General features: G+C 45.5%; 1 protein-coding gene across 1 annotated transcript; it reads right to left on the bottom strand.

The window, feature by feature from the left end:
- Positions 1 to 4,963: 4,963 nt before the first annotated feature.
- On the bottom strand, positions 4,964 to 19,163 carry snx33 (sorting nexin 33). The gene is made up of 2 exons (XM_068739572.1): positions 17,732 to 19,163; positions 4,964 to 5,217 (listed from the first exon to the last, which is right to left on the bottom strand). Exons 1-2 carry the CDS (start codon positions 19,161 to 19,163, stop codon positions 4,964 to 4,966), a joined length of 1,686 nt encoding a protein of 561 aa, XP_068595673.1.
- Between the last annotated feature and the right edge of the window lie 1,230 nt (positions 19,164 to 20,393).

Here is a 20,393-nt window from a genome sequence, read left to right as displayed (position 1 = left end):
GGAAGGCAGGAAGTCAGAGGCTGAAGCATCAGAGATGATCAAATTTGGCTAAAACAAAGGAACAAGGAAGATAAATTATCGGCAAGTCTTTTACAAAAGTCTTTGAAACCTCAGCTTTCCATTTAGTGCTAATAAGCATGGGGTAGCATGCTAATTAATTAATTTGTTTTAAATTTTTAAGTACTTTCACCTCTTAGAAACCAAATCAGTCACTTTGAGAACTAAAAAAATACGTAAAATACATTTTGGTTGAACCCCACAATAAAAGCTCACAAATCCTGCTTCCTTTCATGACTTCAAAGGCTTAAGAAGTTGCATTGAGGAGGATAATCTAATGCTGCATGAAATTCTTCGGAAAGGTCAAAGACTTTCGGATTATAAATTGCCTTTATGAAGAAGAATTATCCCCAAATTCCTACTGTACCCAGATTCCTCTCCCTACTCAGCTGAATGGAGGCACAAATCTGCCTGCCCGCTTTTGGCCCTGCTATGATGTTGTCCCCATGCAGCAGGACCAGGACCAGGACCAGGAGTAAGGAGTAGGAGCAGAGATAATCAGATTCGACCATCTGCTGTCTTTGTTCCCCTCAAATGCTGGAGGAGGAGGATATGTAATCCTGCTTCCACAGAACACAAAGCTAGCAGGAAATCTGAGATTTAAAACCTGGATGCACAAAAAAGTTGTGTTTGAATTATGTCCACCGTCTACTAGGTCCCAAACACCTTTGTGTCTGGATCTATGGGGACTCAGCCTGTCCTGGATACTGCTGGAGGTGCAGAGCATGCGGACATAAAACTGCCCCTTCCTCCATTCAGCACCTTGTATTTTACAGACATCTGGGCCAGAACGCTTTTACCATGTGCTCCTGCAACAACCCTTCTCATAGAAATGTATGCCTTCCACCCCCCCCCCCCCCCCCCCCCCCTTCAGCATAGCCAAATGAGCTGGCTCTGCAAGTTTAGGACATGAAAAGAATGTAAAAGCGGCCGGCAGCATGACCGGGCGAGTAGCGGCTGGTATGTGGCGGCGTGCTAACTGATGTGCTGCGCTTTCCTCGGCTCTTTCCAACGCAATGAAAGCAGCGGGAAATTGAAGGAAGCTTTCTGTAAAAGGCCATGAGTTCATATCGGAAGTTGAAAAAGCTTTATTTAAATCAACTGCTTCAAACCCGGAGGTTTCACAATGTTGTGTCTGCATCACACCAGGGATGTCTCGACAAAATAAAAGCTGTGTGGGTGAGATAATGGGAGTCATTTAACTGTTTAAAAAAAAAATACACTTAGTCCATTAATGGACATTTCTGAATGCACTTACCTGACCCATGCCCCGCCCCTCTAAAAGCTTACATGAAGAATACTGGCTAGTTACAAATTACAAACCTCGCCAGGCTTCAGTCTGGGTGGACAGACTGACAGACGGTGTTACCATGACGAAAATCACAGTAAGACCATCCTTCTGGTCAAAACAGAGATCCAAACCGGACCGGAATCCAAAGCCAACCTTGAAAGCTTTGACTAGATTTGTCTTTGTGTCTCATCTCTGTTGCCTGGCACGGTTACGTGCACAAAAACAGGAAGACAAGTTGAAGTTTTTGGGTCATTTTCAGGACAAACTGTTTGCATGCATCATCCTGCTGGGAAATAACGCTGATCTCGGAATCCAGAGAGAAACAACGAGCAGTGCTCCGACTGGAAACAACGTGCAAGTGTGCATAAATGCCCTCAAGTGTTTCTTTGGCAAATTGGGAATATTCTGGCTAAAGAACAGAATAAAATAATCCAGATATAGTCCAGATAAGGTACAATTTCTCACAATTGTACCTTGGGGTGACGCGGTGCTTAAAATGATGCCTGAATGACATGAAAGCAACAAAACGAGGAAGACCAAGTGCTTCACCATCATTACATTTATTAAGATTTTTAGGTCCTCTTCCCTTAAATAATTTAACAGCTTCTTAAAAACCACCATCTGTTATTTCAGTGACTGGAACTCACACATCCGTGTGCATCTGGCATTTAGCTCATCGTGCAGCTTTGGAACACGAGTGTCATTATGAAACCCGATTGTGGCTGTGCGCTCATCTCACGATGGGTTTTAACTTTTGCATCCCGTCTTTCTTTTGCCTCAAATCTGTCCTTGCCTCGGATCTCCTTCAGAGTTTCCTTGAAGAGCGTTTCTTTACTTTTTCCAAACGCTTTCTTCAACCCCCCCAAAAGTCAAACAGATTAAATTACAAAGCCAGAGAGCACATTGCACTACAAGTCTATCGCAGTAGAGAACGTCTGGCTTATTTGGTCTTGGAGAAATGGCGATGAGTGCAAATGAGACCGAAATAAAAACAGAAAATGTGCAAAAGTATGAAAAAAGTAACAGTTTGATGTAAAGAAGAAGAAAAAACTGAAACAACAGCACAAGTTGACATCAAAGAGTTAAAGGCTGCAGATGTGGACTGAACAGTACCAGACACTGACACAACACACACATCTGAGTCACACACACACACACACAGGGAACATTTGTTTATTGAGAAACCTACAGCCTGAATCAGCGCTTCTTTGTCCTCCGACATCCAACTCTGGAGCCCACAAACATCTCAGAAACAGTTTGATTTCACTTTTCATCCACGCACAAACGCACCGCTGAGAAATCCCAGACAAATCACAACCCGACAAATGCACACCGCTCCGGCAGACGTGTGTCAAGCTCCATTATTGAGGTAATGCTTTTGATTACAAAGCAGCCTCCATGTAAAACCCCAAATGTATTGCTCGAAAATAGTACAAGGTGTCGTTTTTTTTATTACAGGATGAGTGACGTTACTGGGACAGCTTTTATTTAGTCACAAACAATGTGACCCGGATCCTTGTGGAAAAATCGGTTCATGAAATTGCTTCTCATAGCTGTGATCTGGACTCCAGAGTCAGCAGCTTAGCTCAGCATGCGAGGGTAAACTGCTAAGTTAGGTCGGTATAAAGGCTTTAAAATCTCCCCCTTATTAAAGTTCACTAAATGCTAAAAACTCTGTCAGCGTTCCCTCGCCCGCATGCTGATGGGAAATCAGGTGATCTTTCCCACAAAGCATTTCTGAGGCTTCAAGGCAAAGTAATGTCGCGGCATTCCGCTCAACAAACGAGGTGTGAAAGAACACAAAATAACTTCATGCAGAAGACTCGCCGGGTACAGCCAGTCTCCAGGGGGGGTGGAAATCTCGAAATGATTCGAAATGACATTATTTTGAGACTTTTTTTGAGTCATTATCAACCCAAAAACAGCGAAATAAACCATCCAGTCAATCCTGCGTAGTTTGCGTAGTTCTGTAATCAAGTACAGAAACGCTTCTGGAAGAAATCTAACTCACTGTGGCGTCACAGTACGAAAACGTGCACAAGATGTGTGTGCACATGCATGCACATTCATTGTGTGCAGGCGGCTGCACTGAACTGAACTTAGTTTCATTTTCGTTTTCAGAGGCTTTTCTGACAGAGGGTTTAAGACAGAAATGACGGACGCTGTCCTGCAGCATCTGTTTGCTATTTTGACCAAAGACTGTCACAGATATTTAGTTTAAGTGTCTATAACGTGTGTAAAAAAGTATATTATAATATGCGATCGTTAAATTGAGTCTTACAAAAACGAAAACTGGTGGAACTTAAATAATGAGTATTATACAAGACAGAGCCTCTTTACACCACATTTCCAGTCTTTATGCTAAGCTAAGCTAACAATATGCTGGCACTCGTGTCCCCGTTAACAGTCTGGCATGGGAGTGGAAACAAAAGCCTTTTCTAAAATGTCAAACTACTATTACTCCATTCTTATGAGTACAGAATAAAGATAATCTGAGTGATGTGTGCGTTTGTGCCTTGGGCGTTGTTTACTTTAAAACACATCAAATCTTCCTTTCAGACACTGATTACATTAGTAAAGAAATACGGCAATAACACGACAAACGCGCCTTAAACAATCATTTTATCCACTTCAGTATGACTCGCTTTGATACGAGCCAGCTAGATGAACCTGCTGCTACATACAAATATATATTTTTTATTTTCCACCGGTGGAAAGGGAATCGATCAGCGCAGTAATGAACTCATTCCACTCATTCACCCATGCACAACAGCAACCCTACGCATTACGCCCCAAACAAAACATGTGCAAACTAGTTTCTAAAAGCAGTTAAGTTCCCGAAAATGTTCCCTATAAAACACAAAGCATTCTACAGACCAATGATCTATTTAAAAATATATTTTTCCATTCCATCAGAAGGCCTCAGGTTCCCTGCTGCTCAAATAGTAGGAAAATGACATCGCTGCCCAAAACACGGTGCAAAGTTAAGACATTTGTGAGTCGTGCCGAGAGAGAGGCCGGAGAAGCCGCCGTTACACCTGAAGCACCTGAGAGGGCCGAGCGCTCGGCGAGATGCTGGTGAAACGTCACTTCAGTATGCAGCGCACTAGAAATACCGATGCTTCGTGGTCTGAGATCCATTAAATCCTCAAATGCTTATTTAAAAAAAAAAAAAAGTGGAATGTTAAACTCTCTTTTGTCTGAGGCGCAGCCAAAGTGCACAATGACGAAGAGGAAGAGGAAGAGGAGGGGTCTACTTCAAAAACAGAACCCGTTTCTCGGTGCATTTCATGATCCAATGATCGACTATGGATCTGCTCTGAATCTAAATTCCAGAATCTTATTTCAGTCCCTAATGTCAGTTAAACAGAATGCTGGAGCATTATTGGGGTGTGTGTGTGTGTGTTCCAGAATAATAAGTACAGTAGGGCTTTGAATCCATCAAAGCAACAGACCGACTGGCTTCAAACGTCTTTCCAGTAGCGACGGCTTCGCGTCTCACGTCTCTTCAACCAGGAAGCGAAGACGCCGTCCTGAAAGGAAACTGTCTTTCCTTCTCGTCTTTTTTGTTTGTTTGTTTCTTTTTGGCATCTTGAACGAAGCAGCAGTTCATCTTTACAGACATTCGTACATGCGCAGCGTGCGCTCCAGTTGCTGGGCGACCCGCTGGTAAAAGGCGATCTGCTCCCTGAGGTAGGCCTGCATCATGTCTCTGAAGTCCACCTCCCTCTGCTGATGGAAGTGGCCCATCTCCGCCTGGAGGGCGAAGCCGACCGTCCGGCAGCGCTTCCTGATGCCGTCCGCCTCGCTCTGGTCCATCTTCCCCTCGTCACTCATCCGCTGGCTCTCCTTCACCTTGGCGAAGGCGCCTGCATTATAAAAAAGGAAGTTATTTAAAAACGGAAGCCAGAATAAAAACACTTTTACTAGATTTCACTTTTTTGTTTCACTGTTTTTAGATATTCATTTTGAGGTTTCTGCCTCCGCCCAAATAAAACCGCTACCCTACAGGGACACAACAACCCCCCCTGAGAAATTATTTGTCATTGTCGACTATTTTCAGACGTCGTAAAAGTAAAAAAAAAATGACCCGAGTCACCAGAAGCTTGTAAAATGTGCTTCTGATAAAAAAAGAACAAAAAGCAAAGTAATGAAAGTTAAACAGGATTTTATTGCCCTTTGGGCGGGTCTGTAATACGGCTCGTATGTTCTGCTATGTGGAATAAGACCCCCATCGTAACGACAGCAGCGCTGCGTGGTTTATAGGTCAAACTCAGGAACACGCCGCACCATCACTTTCCGTCTCGCCGCATTCCAAGCGTCTACTTTGAGACGATGCGGCCGAGCCGCGACCACAATCACCCGGCGAGCCATGACATCACTTTCCGAGTGAAAAACATGGCAGCCCGATGGAACGTTTGCGCTGCATTTCTCATCAGGTTACCAAGTGAAAGCCAGTTTCTGTGTTCTGGTTTTTCTATGGCGTTGTGAGGACTCGGGGGGGGGGGAGCGTGAACAGCACTTCCTGTCTGTTCCGCTGAGGAGGCGTGAGGACGGCAGTCTGCGGCGCCGACCTATTCTGTTTTCCACATGAGAGGAGAATGTGCATCGCCCGATCGTATGTCTGCGGGACATAAAGGAATGGCACTCAGGAATGCGTTTGGAGCCGGGAGGAGGGAGGGAGGGGGGGGTCGAATAAGCATTTTCGATATGAAGGAAAATCTTATCGCCGAGATGAATCAAAATGAAAAAAAGGAGGTCGTTCAGCTTTCCTGCCATTATAAAGCCAATTCCACTTTTAATGGCTGAATCCTTGCAACTCCTTCTTCATGCTGAACAATAATAAAGCTGACAAAAGAAAATCATTTCAGTTTTCCTGCTTCCTCCTTCCGACTGGAGGTTTAACAGAAGCTCCCATGATGCCCGGCCACTGGTCTGGAAAGTCACCCGATTTGTTTATCTTCCCTGGATGTGAAGAATCCTGGAAGTGCAGCGTGCCGTCTTCACGCAACGGAAGTCCGTCACTTGGGAGTTGTTTACTTACGGCATGTATTTATCTCAACATGTGTCCTCATTTATTATTTTTTAGCAAAGCCAGCGTCATTTTTTCTCCACAGACTGCAGATTCTTTTGAGATGCAAAGTTTAACAAACAGCAGCGTCAAGGAGGTTTCATCAAACTGCAGCAGAAGAGGCAAAAACAAGTTAGGAAACCGTTTCTTCTGGGGATGAACTAAAATGACGCTGTTATTACTCAACCCAGGAGAGGAGAGGAGAGGAGAGGAGTTTTGTTGTTTGAAGTAGGTCATAAAAGCATGGACGAGGCTCGCGCACGCAAACGGCCTTTGCCGAGTCAGCTAACAGTCATACTGTTTACAGCAGCCAATCAGATAACAGGAATAACGGCGCTCATAAACCTGCGCTGGAATGTTTCGACCACCTTGAATACTCATTGTCCTTTCTTCCAATCCTGACTGTGAAAATTAATACCGATGAGCCGAAGGAACAAATCTTTCCCGTTCTTTTGATTCTTCATGACTTAAGGGACGAGGAATGTTCAAAAACAGGACCGACGTGAAGCCGCGGTTGCACAAAACTTCAAACTTCATTCGACCCCGTGCAAAAAAGACGTGCGTTTCTTTTTTAGCACCAGGTCTAAAATATTCCCTTCCTTTCAACACAGATGGCGTCGTAAAACCCGGACTGGTGTCAGACATCACCTCGTATTCATTTATGATGAGGGACACACTCAGCTAGGATCTAAATGGGAAGGGGAATTAATTACCCCTTCTGATGCCCCTGTGTTTACATCATAATGTTCCTAATCCCTTCTCGACTTTTTCATGAACTCCTTACGTTGTCACAGTGAAATGAAAAGTTGGACGGGACGTGGATACAAACATTTGGGAGTTCCTGCCGCAGTTTGGAACAAAACGATCAGCTTTATGGCCACTTGTTATTGATAATCTGTAACTGGCAAAATATGTAAGCATATCTGTGTCACGTTGAAACAATGAGGTATTCATTGTTAAACAGTCCTTGTTCTTCCTGTATAAGTCTTCAGACAATAAATATTCTGGATCAAAGATCAGAATCAGAATCTATTTTTGTAGAAAAAAATAGTTTCCTACAGTACAAGCAGATATGGCATGTTTTAGAAATAAATCTACATCGATTTTCATAATATTTTTCTCATGATGTTTGTTTTTCCAGTGTTATTCTGTGTCAGTCAAGCTTCCCTGATCCGGCCAACAGTTCCAAGATGGCTCAGATGTTCCTGCCACGAATTACGATGGATGATAACATCGTCAAGGTATGCAGAGGAGAATGATTGCCATACCTGACAGCACTTTATTCATCAGTCTTTGAAATGTGGCAGGAGCAAAGGAAAGGCGTCAAATTTTGATTTTCCGTTTACCTTCCTAAAGTCAATACAGAAGCGATGCTTCCATCCTTTTTTTGATGACAGGACTTCTTTGGGATCCGGTACATCCTCTGGCACAGGGGTGCTCTCACTTTTTCAGCATGCGAGCTACTTATATAATGACCAAGTCACAAAGAGACATAACTCGTGACTAGCTTGTTAGTTTCGCTGCACTTAGCGCCTTTTTGCGCATGTGTGGTGACCCACAGGTCAGAAAAATTAAGTTGTCATCTGACTGGCTGTCCTGCATTGTCAATCAAAAAACATGTCATGCGATCGACCCACATTACTTTCGCGATCGACCGGTCGATGGGCATCCCTGCTCTGGCAGATAGGAGTGTTATCCGTCGGCTGGATGTCACGTTGTACCAGCCGACGGATAACACATCTGCCAGAGGATAGTAACCACACAGACAGATTGGACTAACTCAGGCACCACAAAGTCAGATTGGACTAACTGGAGAATGACGCGCCACGTGACTACTCTGTTGTAGGACGCCGCCCTCAAGTTTAACTTCATTACAATATTAATGAATTACAGTATGTTTCATTGCTTTGATGAAATTAAAGAAATGCAATGAAGAAATCCTATTTTTTTTATTTGTCGTTATACTTTTATGTATCAAATGCAAGTCAGACAAAAAGTGCAAACATACATTCACACAAGTGTTAGTATCAATGGTTATGTAAACAAAACGATTCCTAATAGCTGCCTACTCCTTGGTCAGTCAAGTCAAGCAGATTTGTTGTGCTACAGTGTCTGAATAAGTCTTGAAAGAGGGGCAGTTATCTGCCACTGGCAGACCAGCACAGGAGGGCGTTCAAACAAGACCACTTTACAAGGGCCTTACAGAGAAACCTCCCCAGCCGGCAACCCATCCAGATAATTGAGTAGAGGTCTCCAATGAGCATAGAACCTGTCAGATGAACCTCGAAGTGAGAATTTAATCTTCTCCAGTTTCAGAAGACCTAAAATATCATGGAGCCAGACTTTGATTATTGGTGGTTGGGAGGACTTCCATAATAAGAGAATTCTCTTACAAAGCAACAAGCGAGGAAAATGCAATAATGGCTCTCTGGATCCCTGTGATCTGGAGGTCATCTGTTAGTCAGAAAGTCAAGAATCCAGCCAACAAGACAAGCATCCAAACCGTTACGAGTGAAGAATTTTGTCAGCTAAGAGATGCGGCCGGGGGGATCCCGAGGCGTTCCCAGGCCAGCCGAGAGACATAGTCTCTCCAGCGTGTCCTGGGTCTTCCCCGTGGTCTCCTACCGGTCGGACGTGCCCTGAACACCTCCCCAGGGAGGCGTCCAGGAAGCATCCTGAAATAGGTGCCCGAGCCACCTCATCTGGCTCCTCTCAACGCGGAGGAGCAGCTGCTCTACTCCGAGCTCCTCCCGGATGACCGAGCTTCTCACCCTATCTCTAAGGGAGAGCCCCGCCACCCAACGGAGGAAGCTCATTTCAGTCGCTTGTACCCGCTATCTTGATCTTTCGGTCACTACCCAAAGCTCAATTGCAAGGTATTGCAATTGGGTGCGTTTGTCTGTCTGTTTGTCTGTTTGTCTGTTTGTCTGTCCGAGCGCATAACTCAAAAACTAGCAACCGGAGCAGCAAGCTAGAGCAGGTTTGGCTCCTCTGATCCGGAAGCCATGTTTACTGTCTCACAAGATCGAATAGTCTTTTGGAGGCGAGGGTCTGCAATCTCTGATTGTCGTTTTCTAGTTGAGTTATGCGCTCGGACAGACAAACAAACAGACAAACAGACAGACAAACGCACCCAATTGCAATACCCTCGCTTCCGCTTCGGCGAGTAATCAAATACAGTTTAAGTTTGATTTCTGTGCAAATGCCACCCAAGTCAGTGGCATGGGTAAAACGCAGCAGCATCCTCTTCTCTCTCTCTTTTGACACCAAATCAACGCGGCTATCCCTCGGCCCTGAGCAATTGGTGGGGTCCCTAGTCCGGGGGAGTGGAGGTCTTTTTTCTAAGGCAAGGGAATATAAAATACCAGAAGCGCTTCATCCTGGATTTCTTTTTGGGCTTTTCCGTGACCGGTGGCAGGGTGTCCTTTTTCTGCGCCTTCCTGTTCCTGTCAAGAAACTCCTTCTCCATCAGCGCCCGCTGCTCAGCAAACGCTGTGTTGTAGGCCTCCTCCCTCTGGTTGAGCATTTCCGCAAAGCGCTCCTCCTTTTTCTCCGCCTCCCTGCTCCTGTCAAGAAACTCCTTCTCCATCAGCGCCCGCTGCTCAGCAAATGCTGTGTTGAAGGCCTCGTCCCTCTGGTTGAGCATTTCCGCAAAGTGCTCCTCCTTCTTAGAGGCCTCCTCCTGCTGAAGCTCGCTGGCCTCCTTCAGCTGCCGGATTGTCTCTAGACAGCTGAGGTGCTCAACTCGGATTTTTTCCAGAGCTTCTTTGGCATCACTCAGCTCGTAGATTGTCTTCCTGTGATTTTTTGCTCGACGGGTGGCCTTGACAAGCTTCTCCTCCTGGGTCTCAAGGCGGAGGTTGAGCTGGATCACCTCCTCCTTTTGTTTGTGCAGGCTCTGTTGAAGAGAAGCAATCTCCTCCACTCTGGTTCTTTGCAGCTCGAGTTCTTCCTGCTTCTTCCGCTTCTTCTGCTCTTCCATTGTCCCAACGACTTGGTGATAACCCCATGGGAGGTCGGGATGGTCGTCAACAGAGGTGATGCTTTCAGACTCATCACTCTCCTCTGACGCTTGCTCTCCCCAAGTCAGGTCATTGGTTGCAGCACTTACTTCCTTTTCGGGTTTGGAAGGAGCCAATGATGAAACGTATGCTGTTTGCTTCTGGACCATTCTGACGGTCTGTCTATTTTTGCTGGTTTTCATTTGTCCAGTGGTGGGATCATTGTCTTGATCCGAGGGCAAGCTGGCAATTGACGACATTGGATTGCGTGTGGGAATAGTTTCAGTCTTGGTGTGCGACTCGAACGTGACAGGCACTTCTTTGTTTGTAGAATGTTGCATTGTTCTAGACCTAAACTGGTCTAGATAGACATATATCATTGAGACATCAAAGACATCAAAGAGACCTTTGATGTTTCTAATTTGCGTCTCTGATATTGAGCCCTTTTATGATTGGCCCATGCCAATCTACTTTAAAGTAACACCAAATCTAGCCCAGTTTGAGCATGAGGAGGAAACTGTGTATGACAGAGAGGGCTGGACCCCACTGGACGACATAGAACAGTATATTGATCAAGATTTGATGAAAATGATCACTGATTGCTCTAATGCTATGTCACTGGCTACAAGTGGGGACCAATTCAACACATCAGCTGATGATCTATAATTTGTTTTGTGCTTGTATTTTGATGTCTTTGTTACAGACATACGTCTCTGCTGTTGTATGCCTGTTAGCATGTCCTCTGTAGTGGACATTTGTCCATTACAGCGACTGGGTCTCAGGAGGATATGGCCCGAAGGGGCACAATTGTTGTCATTTTGTTTTTGCACTGTTATGCTTTAAAGGAAGAGAGGCTTGTCTTCCGGAAATTCAGGTGTTTTCGAGTGGCAAGGTGTAATGGAGGGGGTTTGCCCATTAAAGGACACAGATACAGATGTCTGATTTAAGGTTGGTTTTATTCTGCTGTGGTCTGTAATAACACAAAATAACAAACAGTATAGCAACTGTCAATCATAGTTATCAACACAATTAAATAACTACTAGAACAAAGGACTGTATTTATCATTAATGTGTATAATATGGCTCATACAACTCAAATCACCTCACACGACGTAACTAGGCAACAGTTATTAGCTAACATGCACAGCTAAACAAGCATATGTTAGCACAATGACATTCAACTTCGAGGCTACCAGTGTAATTAAACTAACCTTCTGGCGTGTACGCACAGCACTGAACTGAGAGGGAACAGGGAATACGTGCTGGTTAACTTTCATACATTGTAAACAAATTAAATATTTGATCAATCTATTACAAGTTGTGATTTTTACTTTCATTGTTTGGCAGCATTAAATGTGAATAAAATAATGTAATCGTGATATATGCAATAATATATGTAATCCATAATAAGTACAGTACTAGAGCTGATTCACCTTTTAGCTGACGACATGGTGCCGGGACGGAAGACACGAAGACACCACATGAGAGCCCAGCTCCAGGTCGCATGCTTCTGACCCCGCATGTTTGTGCCCAGGCCACGCTGCAGGTGGGGGGGTCACGGGGAACACCTCCATCAATGCAAACAGGCGACCCTCACCACCTTCAAGTCCATCCCCATGCAGGTGGATGGGGGACCCTGTAAGCTGGCCCCCTCCATCATCCCACATCAACCTGAGGAACCAGGCCAACATGGCGCAGAAGGCCAAGAGGAGGATCCCCATGCCGCACCTCAATAAGTACAGATACACACCGCAGTACAAATACACAGGTCACAGTACAAATCGGCTCTGCATGTTCGGTTCGGTCCACTTGCGTACCGTTTCGGTTTTATGCATTTTTTCTCATTAAATTTGTTAGCGCTCCATGCTTGGAGTTCAGCCTCTGCGTGAAACGTCTAGGCCAACATCAGCAGGAATGTATGGGGATGGTCTGTGTGTGTGAAGACAAAGGTCTCGCCTTCGTCGGGATTTATGAGTATGCAAACAGGACAGAGAAAAGGTTTGTTGTCGGCGGAGGGGACTGTAGCTGATATAATAACACTGATATAAAAACACAAGCATACAAAGAGGCGTCCCAACCGGACCCCACCGCATGATCCCGGAACCCAAACTGGGTTTTGCAGATTGAGGCTCGCCGACCCGCTGATAGTGCAGCATTTCTTTTTTTTTACGTGTTGCAATGCGTGTGGAATGTCAACCGTCAATCTGCAACATATTTGACAAACAGCATGAAGATGCCACAAGGAAGGAAGACGAATACCATCAAGCATTCAAACACAATCCCAAAAAAAGTGACGTGAGAAGACCTAATTAAGCTTTTTGGCGTGAACATTTCCTCCAAGCTGGGAACAGCATATCCCTTCCTTTAAACTGAAGGAGCGTGCATGTGGTTTCGTAAACGTGTTGCCATATGGAGGACAACTAAACTCTTGTCCAAATTAGAAGTCTGGCAAGCATGCTGGAGGCATCTCAGGGGGGTTAGCTCATTCTCAAACTGAATGACGCTCTGCTGGTGTGGATCAGAGCAGATTAAACCTGCTAAAAAAAAAGTACCGGCAAAAGTAAAGACTAACATTTACCACATTTTCACAAAATATGAGTGAATTTAAAGGAAGAACAGCTCAAGTATCGTGCATTTTATTTTATTAATGCACTTTTGTCATGGCTGTTAGTCACACGTCCTTTAAAACATGATACTAAGAGGACTTTAAAGTGTTATTCCAGTGCCGACATGTCATTGCGGGGACAAATACCTCGGATCTCATCTAACTTGGATCCGCACGACAAGGCGGGCCGGTTTCACCCTTTTGTGTCCATTGAAAACTTAAACTGACGGCCACGTCTCGGAATAATGTAGCAGGTGTTGTCTGGTACAAAATGTGCAGAACCTGGTATCTGCAATACCGGCACCTGTTGCAACTACTTATGATGTCACCACAACAGAGCAGACTTAGTATGCAAGCCCAGGTTGACAACAGACCTGTCTATGAAAACACAATAAATCAAAAAAAAACCACAAAAGCCCTTTATTCTAAGGATCCCAATCAGATCTCTGTCCGGTGCAAAACCTAAATAATTGCAGATGGCAGCAAATTAGCCCGCATAATTAGACCAAAAATAATAACCATGTGTTAAAAAATTAGAAGGAACCTTTAAACATGCTGTAGGGAATTTCCGTATTTAGATGGGATTCCACAAAGTAATTACATGCCGACACCACTAGGAACGCACTACATTTAGTTTGTTATTTTAATGACTTATTTCAATTGAACGCATCACAACAGTGATGTCACACAACACAGATAAACATGGGCTTAGATTGGCTGGGGCGGGACCCCCACCTGGAGGGGGCCGGACTCATGGACATTGAAAGACGCGGACGCAGAGGGCGGCCCTTTGTTCGGACCTGAGACTCACACACGGAGCAGGATCGAACCTCAGGGCTGATATCTGAACCAACTTGTATTGATCTGCATGTTATATAAATATCTTAATCATGACCCAAATCCTCTTTATTGACCACGCACCCACACGGAGAAGAAGAACCGGGGAGGGTTAAGGAAAACCCTAACAATGCCGTCTATTATTTAGCCATCCCTTGCCTTGTTTGCTGGGTGATGCTGGGTGAGAGGTGGGGTAAACTGGGTCACCAGTTCATCTCAAGGGCAGCCATTCACACCTATGAGCAGTTAAGCAGCATCTATTTTTACTCGGAGGAAGAAGAGAACTCACGCACACACACACACACAAGTTGGAAATGAGTTGGCAGCATAGCCGTTTGCTGCAGGATGTGAACGGGGCAAATTAAACTTGAACACATAATGCCTCGCCTCGCCACAGATTAATGAGAGGGCTGCGCTTGAGTGGCATCGCATAATGCTGCAATGTGAGGTTGTGTAGGAGACGGTTTCGCTGTTAGAGCATCTTCTACACGCTGTTCCCGCTCTTACAGTAACGCTGGAGTTGCTGCAAAGGAGAGGAGAGGCGATGCAGAAATCTGCGTCTCGTTTGACACAGTCAGCAACTTTTGAGTTTCTCTGCACAGACTAATCCTCCCAGGATGCCCCAGTTTGATCAATGACAGAAGCGTCAACGAGAACGGCAGGAGTCTCGTCCAGCATTTCCACTCGCTTGTTTTCTAAATTCCAATAATATGATATATCCTAAGTTAGCTAACAAAGGCACGCCAGCATGTCAAGATCTGAACACAACCACCTCCAGATGTGGTCGGTAGATCAGATCATGATGCATTTAACATGCGTTTTTCCTTATCCGGCTGGGGGGGAGGGGTAGTAAAAAAAAATACGGATGGCGTTTTAACACCAGATGAAAACGTGATCAAGGGGATCGTTTTGGCAGAGGTTCAAAGAACAGGAGTGAGTTTACCTTCTTCGTGATTGAAACCGAGGCAGTTCAGATCGACTCTGACGGGGACGTCTTTCAAAGGGAAGGGGAATAAAAAGATGAAAATAAGAAGACAGATGTGAAGAGGTTAGCCGAAACCAAGGCGAAGCTTTTGTGAGAGAAGAGCGGAGCTGAAAGAGAAGAGACCGGAGACATACATACACGGATCGCACCCACTAGCATTAACTTTCTCCACCATAAACCTCACTTGGATCATGGTTTAAAGCTCAGATAGACCTCAGAGAAGGGGGGGGGGGCTATGAGCAGATGAGGAGGAGGAGTTTTGTGTGTTCTGAGTGTTGCCACAGCTGTATCTGGTTCAGCACAACACAAGTCACATGAAGGGGGGGGGGGCATCTGGAGCTGCCGTCCCCCTCCAGCTTAGATCAGCTGGAAATAAGATTTATACTGGCTTTGAAATCTCCATCAGTTAACCTGACGAGGAAACGCCAAGAAAAGCAGCTTCAAAGTATTCCAGAATCCAATATGGGACTGTTATTGTCATATATTGTTGAGCAAACATTAGGGGTGCTGTATTGCATCTTATGTATTTGCCACTGCTTCCAGCCTCGATGCTAAGCTAAGATAACAGTCTCATAGCTGGAGGTTCTTCATTACTGTACAAACATGAAAGCAGGTCTCGTCAGCGGTCAAGAAGAAAGTGGATAAAGACGGCTCTCAAAACGTTATCAAAGCTGATTAAATGTTTTTAAAAAAACTGCTTTGCTAAAGCTTCACCTTGAAATAAATTTGCAAGAAACTAGAAAAGCACTCAGAGAGCGCAGACCTCCGCCAAGCAGCTCATTCCCCTCCTAATTGGATTTACACCGTCCACATGGTGATCTGGATCATCACCAAAAGGTTCTACATTGTTCTTGGTGTCTTTATACACCAACCCTTGAAAAGTAAAAGTGAATCAGAGTTGATGTGTAACATTGAAACTCCCATTTATGGATTCAAAGATCAGTTTGAAATACACATCCGATCCTGATCACCACCATGTGGATGGTTTAAATCCAATTAGGAGGGGAATGAGCTGCTCGGTGGAGGTTTGTACTCGCATAGTGCTTTTCCAATTCTCTATAAAATCCTAAATATATCTTTGCCTAATTTTGGCTCAAAAACCACACAAGGTCTGTATGGAAATACACCTGATTATATTCACTAAAACAATGTAATGTAACAAGAAAGAAAGACTCTCAGGTGTCAAAGTTAAAGAAACAAATAATGCTACAAGACAATAAATGAACTTTATGTTACTGCAAGTTCCTTCTCCAGGCTAATAGCCACTCCTCCGCCCAGCTTTATGGGGCTCTGTTAAGTAGCTTGAGCGTGAATGAGTGACTTTATAGCATTTAGTGATTGGATGAAGTCAGAAAAATGCCTTTTGTTAAGGCTAAATGCGAGTTTGACTCAAGAAGTCTGAAAACCGACCAGATACACACAAATATCCATCCTCCATTAGTCAGCGCGAGCTACAAGTGTGTGCCGTTGCTCGTTTCGCTTCATTTTGCTGCTTATCCTTCCTAGAATTGTAATATTATTCAGATGGTTTTGTTTTTCTCACTCCTTTCTGGGTGGGGGTGGGGGGGCTTTCTGAAGGAGAGACTAAAAGTGAACGTTTCCTGCCTCCTGGCCCGATTCCAAGCGATGCGGTTCCCAGTTAGAGCGCTGACACAGCGCTGAAACGACAGATCTGGGTGTCCTGGACCGGGACCCGATGAGAGCTGAGAATGAATCAGCCGTCAGAGACACAAATAGAACAAAGATTCAAAGCCGATTCGTTTACTGATTAAACATGCTAAACTATCATTAGCAGCTGTTGCAGGCGAAACGCCCAAACTGATATTTACTCCAGAAAGACACACAAAACATACAAATACTGATGCTGATGCTGGAAACCAGACCCTGACCCCGGCCGTCATCCACACACAAACAGAACAAGCCCGGGAAGTCGAACGTGAACCATCAGCCGCCACAATAGCGTGTTCATATTAGCAGCCGCTACGCCTTATCAGTGTGGCAGCTGCCAAGCGCCAAGCAGAATCTCATTCAGGTTGGGCCCTGAGCCCGAGGACACACCTGTGTTGACCATCTTGAGGACGTCATATGGTCAGCCGTGTTTGTCCGGGCGTCTCCTAAAACTAAAATTTGTGTTGGGGAGTATTAGAGGTCGATCCAGGGCAGCGTGCATGAGGGCACAGCTGAGGGGACAGGGAGGGGCGGAGACTGACGCCATCATGTACCTGAGATGACGCAAAATCATCCATCCGGACCAGCCAATGGTTTTCATGTATCCATGACAACTATCGTGTTTCACATACAGTAAAAATAGATCTAGAACCACTATTAGATCTCTCTCTCTCCTTCTCAACCCAGCCGGTCCAGACAGCTGCCCGCCCACTATGAGTCAGGTTCTGTCCAAGGTTTCTGCCTAATAAAAGGACGTTTCTCCTTGCCTCCGTCTCCAAAGTGCTTGCCCTTGTGGGTCAACTTGGGTTCTGTCTTTCCCTGCTAAACCTGTAAAGTTCCTTGAGATAACTTTCTGTTCTGATCTGGCACTATAGAAATAAAAATGGATTTAATTGAGTTATTAGGCAAAATCAGATCTACTGATGAGCCCAGATGTGAGGACGTTTCAAAGGTCAACGAGTCAGGTATAATAATACTATAAGGCACATCTAAGGAACGTAAAGCCAACGTGGCGACATTTAAAAAACTTTCAAAATGCAGATTTCTTTCCTCAAAGACCGGCATGCTAACAGAAAGTGTCGAATGACCTTTGCTTTTGTGGGTCGCAGTGGTCGTGGTGAGGCTACTATTTCAGTACAGTATTTAGCGTGTTTACGTCTGTCGTTGGAGCAGTAAGCGTGTTCGTTAGCGTGTTCACGGACACGGTGAGCTTTACCTTTCTGTAGATGAATGATGTCCGGGAAGTTACAAAGCAGGCCTTGGTAGAGCGACAGCTTGTCCAGCATGTGGAAGAGGTCGTACTTGGGCTGCTCGGCGAACATCTCCCCGATGTTCTCGTAGGTGCGGCCTGTGTGGGAGATGGCATTGTTCAAGGTCTCGGAGCTGTGGGGGGGGTCCAGCATGAATGCCTGGCTGATGGACTGGAAGGAGTTTCCCAGCCTCTGGAACTCCTTCCTGAATCCGCCCAGGTGCTTACGCACCAGCTCCGAGGCGACGTGCGTGAGCTGCATCACGCTGTCGTCCATCTTTTTAGCAAAGGACTTGAAGGTGTCGATCCGCTCCTCCACGTCCTGAAGGTCCTGGTGCTCGCTGGGAATCTGGAGGGTCAGCATGAAATGAGCGCCCACCATCTCGTCCTTCTCAGCCCGTCTCTTTCCCAGTTTCCACTGCTTGTCGTCAGCGCACATTAGAAAGTGCTCGAAACCTTCATACTGGGAGAGGACTGGGTGACTGGTCATGTGGTTCATCCATAGTATCAGTCGCCTCTTGCGCTTCTCGATGAAGTCCTCCTCAAATCGTCCCGTGGCCTGCTTCTCGGGCAGGTGAGGCACGGAGATCACAGTGAACTTGTGCAGTAAGCGGTTGTACAGCCAGTCAAAGTGCTTGTACCGTCTGTAGACGGGGCGTTCCGTGTGGCTCGGCGTCACGCGGTACGAAATGTACGTCTTGATGCCCTTGAACTTCGTCTGTTTCGTGGGGTCTTCGATGGAGCAGGAGAACGGCTGCGGGCTCTCCTTCCATCGGGGGCCCAGGGGACCCATCTCGATGGTGTAGGACTCGGCTATCTTCGCCATCATCGGCACATCGCCCAACACAAAAGCTTCAACCCCCGAGCGCACAAAGCTGGAAAACCTGTTCAGGTTCCTCCCCACCATGCTGCCTTTCCTCGAGCTGGAGATGCTGTCCTGTCTCTCCATGTGCGGTTTGGACCGGTAGTGCACGTTGGGGTTGTTGGACCGTGGGCTCTGGTGGGCATGCCCATTGGCCCCAGGACTTCTAGCGTGGTCGCCGTCATCCACGACCGTCGACCTGTCGTCGCAGTCGTCCCAGTCGTCGTCGTCGTCGTCATAGTAACTCTGCTGAAAGTCCAGAGCGGTGTTTGGGGTTGTGGGGAAATAGGAGGAGTCGTTTCCTAGAGACCCCGCTGGGCTTATGGAGCAATCAGTCACGTTGGAGTTTGAGCGAGTGCGGATGATTTCCACGTAGGACGCCGGGAAGAGACCCCGCTCGCCTCGGCTGTTTTCCCCCTGGAACCAGCCGTCGACAGAGTTCTCATCGAAGATAACCAGCTCCTCGTTCTCCTGGATGCTGATCTCCGCTTTGTTTTCACTCGAGAAAGTGTAGAGTGCTTTGGCTCTGGCTGACATCTTGACGCTCCGACGGGGGGTCCTAAAGCAAAACGCTGGACGCGCACATCGTCCCTAGACGATATCCATGCTGCTGTTTTGATGCATAGAGGAATGGAGACTTCTAAGTCACTGAAATATTTAAACTCCTATCACATTCCATGACGTGATATCAGGTGTGCACGAGCACATTATGTACATTTAATATGACACTTTGTAAACACAAGAGAACCCAGCAGGTGCGTACAATGATTCCAAACTGCCTGCAGTGACCACCAGCGTCCCAGTCCTTTGTTTGTCTAATTCTCTCTTCTGTCTTCAAGTTTAACAGTAACTTCAGGCTATAAACTTCTCTTCAACCAAAAACAAACCCTCTCCCGGCAGACTCTCCGGCTCCTTTAACGTCGTAAACACAACAGGTTCAAAAGCAACAAAAAAAAATAAAAATGGTTTCGGCTCCTCCGAAAGCGCCGACGATGATTCTAATCCTCAGAGACGGGACAGAAAAATCTCATTGTTCCTTTATCGGACACTGGATTCTGCTGAAAAACGATCCTTTGTGAAATTATCTCCACGGCAAAAGAACAACAGAGGGATGCGTAATGGTGTCCCTGTGCAGCCTGGGCTTGATCCGCATTCCTTCAGACTGAAACTTGCTGCGTTTCCCTTGAAAACAGGTTCCGGCGCATCTTCGGCCGACCCTTTGAAATGAAGCAAAACATCCAGAGCAGCGTTCAAACGATCTCCCCCCGTGGATCAGAGACACGCATCACCGGCTCGTGTTATTTCTCAGGGTTTATTCCCGTGCGTGCTTAAATCTTTCCGTGACGTGAGGCGCAGACAATTGGAGACAAGTTCGCCCTTTTTCTTTCTTTTCACGAGCTCCTTATTATTCTAGTGAAACCGATTCAACAGCGCCCCCAACAGGTGGATCAGAATACAGCGTGCAAAACAGATCTGACGGGGAACGCTTCTTTTATTCAGTCTTAAATCTAACGCCTTTAAATGTGTTAGAATTTTAAAATGATCATTATTACATGTTTGGATGTTTGTTTTAATAAGTATTTTATATGAACGCTACATTAAACACGTTAACTCGTTTTAAACTTCAGACATTATTACCATTTATTACCATTGCTGATATTTGTTTATTATTAATTAATAATAATAATTAATGCTAATTATTAACAGTGGTAGCACCATAATGAAATAATCATAATAATAATAATTATATATATATATTAGTTAAAT

The sequence above is a fragment of the Brachionichthys hirsutus genome, chromosome 5, assembly GCF_040956055.1.
Source record: "Brachionichthys hirsutus isolate HB-005 chromosome 5, CSIRO-AGI_Bhir_v1, whole genome shotgun sequence".
NCBI classification, from domain to species: domain Eukaryota; kingdom Metazoa; phylum Chordata; class Actinopteri; order Lophiiformes; family Brachionichthyidae; genus Brachionichthys; species Brachionichthys hirsutus.
Note: the sequence above shows the minus strand (reverse complement) of the source record. Positions and strands in the feature narration are given on the sequence as shown.

Coding starts and splice junctions, on each gene's coding strand:
- snx33 (XM_068739572.1), bottom strand. CDS start 19,163: ATGTCAGCCAGAGCCAAAGCACTCTACACTTTCTCGAGTGAAAACAAA. Junction 5,218..17,731: donor CATCATTCATCTACAGAAAG/GTAAAGCTCACC, acceptor TTTATAATGCAG/GCGCCTTCGCCAAGGTGAAG.